Raw genomic sequence first — 11097 nt, 5'->3', positions numbered from 1 at the left:
TGACTCAGGACACTTTTAGGTTACTGAGTAAACCCTGTGGGGCCCAAATGTGATGTGTACTGTTTTTCAAGCCATTTTTATGGGGCCTGAGCCCAAAAATTGAAGCATATCCAAATCTCAAGTGGACCAGATCACTGGAAACAGTGGGGATGAGATTGAAAAATTCCTATGGCCCACAGTGATGTTTATTTGTCATTCTACCTCTTCATAAGATCATACATGCATGACAAATATCAGCTTCATCCAAAATTTGTGGCTCCCAAGAAGTTTACAATGGTAGACATTCAATTCCCACTGTTTACTGCAGTGTGGTCTACTAGCTTTTGATTTGCTTCAATTTGGGTTTGACCTGAAAGAGCTGGAAAAACAGATGAACAGTGTGGATACCACGTACCCGCTCGTTTTAATCAAGCCCTGGGCCGTACTTCAGCTAAGGAGCTGGACGCCTGCCTCACTGTTATTTTGGCAGCAAAAGTACATTAACCGCAATCAACCTATGTAGAAGTGTCATCAGAAACTTCTACACGCCACAATGGGTACTCAAACCCATGACCTTAGGGCGTGTTTGGCCGGACCGATCCCATGGGATTTGGTGGGATGGGATCAATTTTAAGGTAATGATGATGGTGTCAGTGGATTGTCTCATGATCCATGGGATTGCTTATATCCCTCGGAAGTTCACCGGGTCTGTTTGGCATGCCCCGCTTATCTTGGGATTTTACCGTCCAATCCATTCAACCAAGGGATAGGATCACTGTTAAGGTAATGATGGTGATGCCAGTGGATTGTCTTAAGATCCATGGGATTGCTCGTATCCCTGGACAAGTGCACCGGATCTGTTTGGCTCGTCATGCCGATCCCATCCCTCCTAATACCACCTAATCCCACATCCAGCGCCCGGCCAAACACACCCTTAGTGTTGATTTTGATCAACTTAGGTTATATAGACTATTAGGCATCACTTAATTCTAATCAACCGATGAACCAGTCTATAACATTTTGCCTGTAGGAGTTTAGTGCTCTTTATTTCTGGTCCTGATCCTGAATGAATCTGAACAACATAACATTTCATTTCAAATGGTCTAACGAAAGTTATGGCTAAAGTGGAAAATGATGGCGGAAATGGATTCATGTAGATGATGACGACGACGACGTTTTCCGGATTCAATTTTTGCAGCTCATCATTAGAAATAATAGTTCTCCAGCTCAACCTGCAGGGAGGATAAGAGTTTCGGGTACTGCTCATTGCACTGATGGGGAGAGGTTTCTCTTCCTGCAGAGTGAGAAGACGACAGAACCATTCATCTAATTGGCTTGGATCAACGGGCATTGGATTCTGCGAGTACAAAAGCTCCTATCCTTCATCAGGAACCTGCAAATCCTGATGAAAGAAAAGGTCTACTGGTAGCCATGCCAAAAGACAAATCTCCAATTCTCTAACTAGGTCTCAAGGGTCAGGGAATTGAAGCGTGCAATACCTATGTATGGGATATCACATTCTTCACTGTGTTATCCCCGTCAAGTGGCTCCATTAGGAAGGTGCATTTCAAGAACCCTGTCAAACACATGATCCTAACCATTCAATTGATAGGCTAGCTTGGTTTAACCATCCACTTGCAGGCTATGATGGTCCTTCCAACAATCCAATCTCAGGAATTTTGCACCATCTGGCATGGGTCCCATAGGACTGATCACATGAACCAGAATTTGGGAATTCCCTGCCTGCTTCGTCAGGCAACTCCAAAGCTCCCTAAGTGGAAGGATGGTCCAGTGCATTGCATGTTCCCCAGGAGCAACTAATTTGGTGAGTGAGCAATCCTGAGATTAGAGAGCTTTTGCAAACCTAGTTAGACCTAGAAGCACGAAACAAAAGCTTTTACCAGATGATTTTGAAGCTTCTGATGAGATCCCAACTGCACAAACCTTTTTATCTAAGTGCAAGATCAAACACATGAAACATGCTGTAAAAAGTATCCGAAAATGGGGCCCTCAGTTCTCATAACTTAATGCAAATCAAGACCTAGAACCGATATGTAGTGTATATTTTCACATGTAATACTAACCAAACCAAGCCCACATCAGCAGTCTGGCATTCTTGGTTGCACTATTTCATGTGGTGGCCGCAGTGTGCAGACCATCTCCTTTGTCTTCCCAAAGTAAACCTGCCCATAAAAGGTGCACATGAACCCAAAATGTATGCCTTCCAAAGAAGATTAGTCAGGGAGAGCTGAACTGGGATTGTGCAAGGGTGGTAAACTGATATTTACCTGATCCAGTGAGTTTCTCAGCTTACTCTCCATTTCTTCAATCATCCTTCCCATGTTACAGAGATGGCCCTCCACGACCGATAGGTCTAGATTCATCTGCAACAATTAAATATAAATCATCTCATCCTTCATTCAGAGGACAATTCAAATAATCCTCGTCAAACACTTAGTCGTGACCTTAGATCAGGGTCAAAGAAAATGACAAGCACATGACACATCATTAACTGAGATTATATCGACATGACAACGTAATGGAATTAATATCTGTGCTTCTTGGGGCATATATATATATATATATATATATATATATATAAAGTCAGAAAACCATGACTAAAGGTCCACTTCCAACATATGTATGGCCAACTTTCTAAATCAATGCTCAGTTGTTCACCTATGGCGACTAACATATGTATGCCAAGAACCGTGCCTTATCTTCATTTTTTTTGTTGGAGTGTGTGTGTGTGTGTGTGTGTGTGTGTGTGTATATATATATATATATAAGGAACACCAAAAGGCTCAAAGCTACAGAACAACTACGTCCCGGACAGCAAGGACCAACCACTTTGGTTGAAATCCTTAATATAACATGCCCACCCTATTACATTCAATTTAGCCCTCTTAAAGACTTCCACCTCCATCCCACTTTTGCTATGAAAGCACCGAAGGTTTCTCCCCCTCCAAATAGCTCAAATTATAGCCAACAAAACTAACCTCCACACCATTTTTTCTTTTCTCCCAGTCTGTTCCCCAAGCCAAGCCAGAAAAAAACCCTCAATGGACCCCAACATTACCCATGAAATTCCAAAGAAAGCATAAAATTTCTCCCCCGCCCATGTTATTCCATAACGGCCACCACCGTTACCGTTACAATACAGGCTGTAACGGCCATTACAGCTTCTTCTTCTTCTTTTTTAATCCTATATTGGGCCCAGTAAAAGCCATTACAGGGCTGCTATGGGCTGTTTTTTCTGTAATGGTTGTTATGGCTGTTACGACTTACAACCCCATAACGCATAATGATGACCACCATTACCTTTACGTAACGACCGCAACGGCTTGTTTTTGCATACCTTGCCCACACCTGAGCAAATGAACAATGGGCGAAGAAATGATCCACCAACTCTGCATTCCCCAAGCACATCACACAGCAATTGGGAATCACCATCTCTCTTTTCTGAAGATTGTCAATTGTGGGGATCCTGTTATACCAAATATTGTTCAAGTGTATCCAATGATTAGTCAGTTAATAACCACTCTATTGTTGTTTTTATAACAATGGTTGCTGATTATAAGGTTTTACCAAAAAATGCTGAACCATGGATTATTTGTATTCAAGTATTTGGTTTAACACATGGGAATCTAGTGATCTCTAAGCTAGAGGGGTTGATCTAGTTATGTTGTGTATGATTGAAATGGCTATTTTAGCCTTGAAAATGGTTACTTCTCATATCAACTTCAACTGCAGCTATGGCATCATTTCAGGACTTCATTAGGTTGAAATCAAACAAATATTAGATCTAGGGAATGGTGGCAAAAAAGTAGGATCAATCTAGATTTAGAAGGACCCAATCAGTTGCATCTTAAATTCCAAAACAGTGATTAAAGATAGGCCACAACAATTCTACCACAAGACATAGATCCAGTGATTAAAAACTAAATTCAGAAAGAAAGTTCCAACTCCAATAATTACAAACAATATCCAGCAACTATTGAACAGTTTCCAGCAGATAAAATTAACTTCTCGATGGTAAGTCTACATCCTATGAGATTCAAGAAAATGCGCTGAGGGGAGAGTATCTTCAAAACAAGGAAGAAATACGTTTAAACCCACTAAAATACTCAAATGTACCACATGTTTTATTTTCTACTGAAAGAAAAAATATCAATTATATTCTCCATAACCACTAAACACTCCATATGGCTGACTAAACACCCTTCATACTAGAAAATAAACCCAAAAATACAACTCTAAAGCTAGTTTATTCTCAGGCCTTGTAACTCCCATAACTAAGACTTCTATGGGAAAATAGAAAGGAAAAAAAAAAAACCCTAAACTCAAATTTTAGTATCAGGCATTGGCTGATTTAAGCCTAGCCATTGTAAAGATTCCTAACATTAGTTAAAATTAAAACTAAACTAAACATGTGGGGTCCATGTTTGAAAAGGTAGGAAGGCTCAAAGCCTTCCAAAAGCAGGTTGTTCAGCTCCATTTCTAATAAATAAGAGTTACAACCCACTCATTGTTTGCTATTGGAATCCTTGGTCAAACAAAACCCACACATGTCATCGACACACCACTTCGACAACTATCACTGACATGTTGAAAATCCCGCAACATATTCACAAAAATATCATATCATCATTTTAACACAAATTATTTGATTACAAAAATCATTACATACAAAAATAATTAAAATTTTAAAATATTTAATAATTTATAATAAATATGTAAATTTTTATTTTTAGTGAGATTCTCAGATGATATCTCGAGAAAGCTTCAAAATCTAAAAATCTCCCGAGAAATTCCCGAACTGAAAAATTGCCATGAATGAGATTTGTTGCTATGGTCCACACATGCTTCTGATGATGACAGCATGATGTTAGTTTCTGTTTAGGCCTCAAAAGAAATCTCATGTCTTCTCTTCCAAGCTGCTTGAACTCCTGAATGTGTCATCTTAAAGAGCCAAATCCAGCCCTCTTTGCTGTTGCTGTTGAAGTATCTGCTGAGCTGGTTTTAGCACTGTTTTTGGCCTGCTTTGGACCAGTTTCCTCTCTGACTGAGTCCTTGACCTCACTATCAAAATAAGCCCCATCTAACACTAAGCCTCAAACCCTTCTTCCTTCTCTCATTTGGATCATAAAACCTTAAGAATGGCTACTCATCAACCTTATCTAAGCGTTACAGATATGTAGTTGGAAGAATCTGTTTCCAGTTAAGAGTGGCCTTGAGTAGTTTAGTCTTGAGTCTTAACTCCTACAGTAATGCATACTAAAGCCCACAGATGAAGAAGTGGAACGAGTGTGCAGAACTTCTATACCTCAGTTGTCCAAATACCAAAGATGAACTCGCATACAGGACAATACATCTTTGCCAGACAAACTGTTTGACAAAACAAAGTTTAGCATGGGAAAATAAATATATAGTATTCACAAAGATACGCACCAAACAAGATCATTTAATCATCAGCAATCATGTAGAGAACTTGCCAACGCTTAGTAGAAAAGGTTGAACAGTATAGAATTGGAATATATATATTCAAGTCACCAACTTAGACATTATGATTTATGAAAGAAGCACGTACTTGTCTTCTGATTGATCCAGACAAATTGAAAGTTCCTGATGACTTGTCGTTCGTGGTTAATGATAGCATGACAGTACTAGTTAAGCAGTAATGAGCTGTTCCCTCTTCCTCAGGACCTACCTATTAAGAAAATTAAAGAAGATCATCTGTCATGATAATCATGGAAAGGGAACTACTATACATGCATAGGAACTTCGAAATTAGAATAGACAAGGCAGCAAGCAACAAATGAATGCCAAAAAACTATTCTATTACTTAATCACATTATATCATCTAACAAATAGATCTTACTTCGATAACATGAATAGCATCCCATGCACCTTCTTGCAAATAACCTCTCCGGCCATGCCCTGTCTTTGAGCCGTCTTCATCCCCAACAACCATCACAAATCAGTGCAATCATATAATATTTTTGGTGACAAAAAATATGCATTCTTAATTGAAAACTGACCTTTCTTTATTAAGAAGCAAGCCACAAAGCCTTCATTATCATCTTCCCACATGTATACTGACGAAATCCCCCCTTCATAATACCTACCAATGCAGTTGTGCAAAAGAGTTGCTATTACTTCTTCAGAAACAGAGAATGGTTTCTTTCATTTTCTGCAAACTGCCATTACTTGCCAGCTCATTAGGTGAATGTCATCACAGACAAACAATTAAGCCTACTGTAATATATAAAGAGTAAAAGGAGAATACAGTCATGTGGACATGCATGCGTGTGCTTGTGTGTGGCATCTAAATGAATATGAATGCAATCAATTATGAGTGAAGTTAAGGACCTCACTGGTCACGATAAACTGAAAAGATGTCATTTGCTTCAACTTCAAGTTTCCTCAAGGCATTTGATGGGAGGAGTCCATCTTCTAAAGGTGGGTGGTATTTATTGGACCAAGGTGACCTACAAAGTTAAAATGGTAAATCAAAGATCGATCTTGCAACATTCTGTTCTGAATATAACAAAATAGTGAATGGGCAGTGAAAAATATCCAATATCTGAAACATGATTTCTAAGTACAATGCATTTTTATGATTACCTATAAAAGAAATCCATGCATAAGCATTATTTGATAGCTTTGCTTGCCTTTAAAAAAAAAAAATAATAAAAAAAAAAAACAAAAAAAAAACTATTATTGGTTTGCCTACTTACCTATATGAATCAGCATCTCTGTTGTATTCGCACAATATGAACTCCTTTCCGGACTCCAGATCGCATAAGACCTGTTTGCTTGACCCAAAGCTTTAAATCACTCAAAGGCAGGAAGAAAATACAGAACATAACTTCCAAAAGAAGAAGAAGAAAAAAATAAAAATAAATCTAAAAATCAACTGTCCATCAGCAGATATTATGATATACTATAGGCTTCTATGAGGCTCCATTTCAGAAATGCACTAAAGACAGTAACGACGGTGTTTAACCAAGGAACTCAACTGAAGGTCCTTGACAAATAAGTTACTGGCCAACAGTGGCAATGTTAGATAGAAAAGCTGCACGTTAATCTGACACTTGTTTGGAGCAGTTCACTGCCTGATAGGCCTCGTTAAAACAATATCAGAGCAAGTACATGCAAGAGAGAAATAACAGGTTTGTTCAAGTCCAACCAAGCAATCAATCCAAGCAAATGAATAACCACAACAGTGCTTGTGCATGTACTATAATACTGACTACAAACTCAGCGCATCACTATAAACAGAGACAACCATATGTCAGCAAAAAAATATGTGGCAACTTGCTGATAAATAAATCCTTCTGGCTAATTCAATCCAACTAACACTAAATATGCCTCTCATCCAGTCTCTACCTGAGGAAAACATTGAATGGATAAGAATTCACCACCCTTTTGCTTTTTCTCTTCAATAAATATTAAATGCCAACAAAAAGCAAGAATTAACATTAGAAACACAATTTACTTATCAACAACCAGAGATCGATTTGACATGTCCAAGATTGAATATACAATTTAAATAGAATAAATAAATAAAATAAAATATACTGGATATGCGGGTCCTCTAATTTTAATTAATCAGACCCTATGATAAGATTGCTTAGTCTTAGGGGTCTAGGGGTTTGTCTCTCTTTCTAGGTTTTCTTCCGGGTGGTCCCAGCTTGGGCACTGGATTGTTGTATCTTTAGTTTTAGTCTTTTCTTCTTCTTCTTCTTCTTCTTTCTTTTCTTTTCTCTTTCTTTTCTTTGTAGAGTCTATCGAGTCTTTGTTTCTCGTTTGGCTTCTACCTAATAAATTTTCACCTTTCAAAAAAAGAAATAAAAAGATTCCTTTAAGAAAGCACCACATTCACTTGAATAAAGAATTATAAGGTTCTGTGCAGTATCAAACAAAGAGTCTGCTGATTTTTAGGATTCTATACAAGTGGAATGTGGTCTGTGATCCATACTGTTGATCTAATGAGCCTCACTGTAGATGTAAGAAATACTAATGGCCTGTTTGGTAGATGCGTAAAAATGAGTTCATCTCATTTTAGTTAATCATAATTATGCATTTGAGATCATGATTGTTGGTTATCAATATCATTTTTAATCGTTACCAAAAAAAGAAATTATCTCTAATGCATAATCGAGATGAACTCATGTTTAGGCGTCTATCTAAAAGGCCCTAACATTTAGTAGGCTTTTCCGTTGAACATGGACTGTAGCTGATTTTTTTTCCATTCACCATATTTTGAATCATGAAAAAACGGTAGTACATGCATGCATCCTGCACGTCAGCAAACCATACATTTCCTAATGTACAAGACCCTATAATTCCTCATCCTGACACTGCGTTTTAATGCACAAGCATATCGCGTAAGCATAAACCTAGATAATGGAAGGTGTTTTAGAATCAACAGGATTTAAAATAAAATTAGTCAGACAAAAACAGAGTATATGAAGTGCAATTTTAATAACAATAGGAGTCAAAGTGAGAAATTAGTTAAGATTGTTGACCAAGTAGTTTCCCCAAAAAAGACCGCTTTTGATACCTTGGGTCAATAATTTATGAGTGGAGAGATTGAGAAGGATATTGCCCATAGAATTCAAGCTAGGTGGAAGAAATGGAGATGTGCCTTTGGAGTTTGATGAGATTGACATGTACCACTCAAACTAAATAGTAAAATTTTAGAGGGTAGTTATAAGACCAGTAATGCTCTATGGCATTGAGAGGGCATTTCCCTAGTACAAGAGGACTAGGAAAGACGCACCTGTAGTGTACCAGTTATCATGACCACAGTAAACACTGGGTAACAAAAAATGGTAGACGTCAGAGACTCAAAATCTCAGGCTAAAGAATATGGATGTTCGAATTCTCTTCAAGAAAAAATGTAGGCAGTTAAGGAACAATATGTTCATAGGATGAGTGTAAATGAAATGCGGATGTTGAGATGGATGAGTGGTGAGATGAGAAATGATAGAATTATAAATGAATACATCTGAGGGAACTTAGGAGCAGCACCAATAGGTAATAAAGCGAGGAAAAGTAGACTTAGATGGTTTGGTCATGTGTAACGGAGACCAAGAACCGTGCCGGTTAAGAGTGAGTTCGTATAAGTTGAAGGCTCTAAAAGGGCAAGGGGAAGGCCCAAAAGGATGTGGAAGGAGATAGTAAGAAAAGACGATGATCTATGGTCTAACTGAAGGATGGCCCATGATAGACTTAATGAATTGAATCTATTTAAACTTTAAATGCACCCTAGTGATTTCAGATATGCAGGCAGTCTAGCCATCTATTTGGACTATCCATTGCCTCTGGCCAGCCATTCTTGGACCGCCATGAGAAAAAAAAAATAAAAATAAATCACATCAATTGGAGGATCCTAACACTCAGGATACTGAAATGTTCATTCTGTGCTATCATCAAGAGAAACCATATCTCAAGAAATATCAACTAATGAAGGAACTAAGCAACATTATTAATGCTCAAACAAACTCAACACATTTCTTTAGCTGGAACCTGTACAGATAGGTCCGCTTTCAGTGACCCAGGGCTTTCATCTGGTGGAAAATGTAACAAATGGGCCACGCCCCATGAATTTCCCTCATTAGAAAAGCTTTATCCAAACACCTGATGGACATTTTTCCTATCAAATGTTGACTGCCAGGCGCTGATCAAACCCTCCATTTGCAGGACACAATTCAGACAGCCCAGATCATTTCATGGAGGTCTTTGGCGCATGGCTTTTGTCCACCCGATGAAGAATATAGATCACAAAAGGCAGGGATGAACCCATAAATCTGCTCGTCCGAACAACAGATGCCACCTCATCTGCTCAAGCATCATATTATACCTCCCAAAAAAGAAAAGAAAAAAACATTCATGCAGAAAGCAATAAATAAGTGATATTTAAAAATTCAAAATAAAAACTGTAGGGGGGGGGGGGGGGAGTGGCTCTTTCTTCCAATACAACACAAGAGAGACCGGGTTTGCATTTTTTCAGAAATTCTAGTACAAGTACATATACCAAAATCACAAATTACTTTTCTCTGCTCCTGAAATGGCTGCAAGCTCTAAACAATCGATTCGGCCATAGACAGAGAACAACTAAAGAAATCCCTATTCACACTGGTCGGAGCTGAAAGATACAGGAATAACAAAATCAAGCTACGGAAACCAACCGCCGGAGCTCGAATTCAAATCAGACAAATCGAAACCCTAACAACAACAAAATCGAGCGGGAAAAAGAGAGATGCAAGAAGAGAAAATCTCATTCCAGAGGTACAAAAGACACAGATCGAGAGAGGGGGGGAAGGCACACCTGGAGCGGCTGATCGACTTGAGAGAGGAGACTGGAGGAGTGGTGAGGGAGAAGAGTTAGGAGAGCTGAGAGAGCCGTTTCCGCATGGTTCGGTGAGATTCTCCGCATCAGATCCAGCGCTGCTTCCATCTGTCTGATATTGCAGATGCAGATGCAGATGAGGAAGAAGATCTAAGAACGAAAGAGAGCTGCGGGGGTGCGCAGGATAAAAGATGGTTGTGGAGGGAAATGGAGAGGAGATGGCGTAAGATAGTGGAAGGTAGCGGTCTTCCAGAACGCGTCGTTTGAGCCGAGTTTCCCTCGCGGGAACCGCATTTTATAGTGGCAGTATATGATAGTCGGGCAGACGCCTGATACGCAGGCGCTCATTACACGTGGCATGAATAAACTCAAGTTAAACCGATTCAATTGTCGAACCCAATGTCAGAAACTCATGGTCTCAAAATCAGATTTTTTGACCAATCATAACCTCTGATCGTGGACATTTTTTGCTGGAATAGGACCAATGGATTCTTTTCATTTTTAACCGTCCAATAAATGTTCTCTAATCGAGTAGTCAAATAATCGAATAAGTCTAAATTTCGGATCACGATATGAGGACCGTAATTTGGGCAATTTGGACTTCTCGTGTGCCACGTATGCAATTTATAAGTAATTCTCAAGTGCCTGCGTAGCATCCACCACCCTCTCGCAGAGTATCAAAGTTTTTGCCCTTTTTCTATACTTCCTGAGAATTGTTTTTTCCTTTTGTTTTTGTTTGGCGTTTGGAGGTTAAAGGC

At 38.9% G+C, this 11097-nt stretch overlaps 1 protein-coding gene across 13 annotated transcripts; it reads right to left on the bottom strand.

Annotated features, from left to right (window-relative positions):
- Positions 1 to 966: 966 nt before the first annotated feature.
- LOC131242153 (probable F-actin-capping protein subunit beta) lies at positions 967 to 10617 on the bottom strand. 13 transcript variants are annotated; one of them, XR_009169522.1, is made up of 11 exons: positions 10319 to 10617; positions 6720 to 6790; positions 6357 to 6470; positions 6021 to 6103; positions 5861 to 5934; positions 5570 to 5689; positions 2268 to 2363; positions 2064 to 2162; positions 1881 to 1961; positions 1479 to 1555; positions 967 to 1381 (listed from the first exon to the last, which is right to left on the bottom strand). XR_009169522.1 is itself a non-coding variant. In XM_058240601.1 (10 exons), exons 1-8 carry the CDS (start codon positions 10445 to 10447, stop codon positions 2079 to 2081), a joined length of 771 nt encoding a protein of 256 aa, XP_058096584.1. In that variant the 5' UTR covers positions 10448 to 10617; the 3' UTR covers positions 967 to 1273; positions 1881 to 1913; positions 2064 to 2078. The 13 variants fall into 13 exon arrangements, 5 of the variants coding, with proteins under 5 accessions (XP_058096584.1, XP_058096585.1, XP_058096582.1 ...); XR_009169523.1 differs by having other exon boundaries at positions 967 to 1336; XR_009169521.1 differs by having other exon boundaries at positions 967 to 1273.
- Between the last annotated feature and the right edge of the window lie 480 nt (positions 10618 to 11097).

This window comes from Magnolia sinica, chromosome 4 (genome assembly GCF_029962835.1).
Source record: "Magnolia sinica isolate HGM2019 chromosome 4, MsV1, whole genome shotgun sequence".
In the NCBI taxonomy this organism is placed as follows: Eukaryota; Viridiplantae; Streptophyta; class Magnoliopsida; order Magnoliales; family Magnoliaceae; genus Magnolia; species Magnolia sinica.
The sequence above is the reverse complement of the archived record's forward strand: the minus strand, read 5'-3'. Positions and strand labels throughout refer to the sequence as shown.

What these genes read in the sequence shown, in the direction of transcription:
- LOC131242153 (XM_058240601.1), bottom strand. Translation starts at nt 10,447, where the DNA reads ATGGAAGCAGCGCTGGATCTGATGCGGAGAATCTCACCGAACCATGCG. An exon ending in TTTTCAGTTTATCGTGACCA is followed by an intron (nt 6,104 to 6,356) that starts GTGAGGTCCTTA and finishes CTGCATTGGTAG; the next exon opens with GTATTATGAAGGGGGGATTT. An exon ending in CTGGATCAATCAGAAGACAA is followed by an intron (nt 2,364 to 5,569) that starts GTACGTGCTTCT and finishes TAATTGTTGCAG; the next exon opens with ATGAATCTAGACCTATCGGT.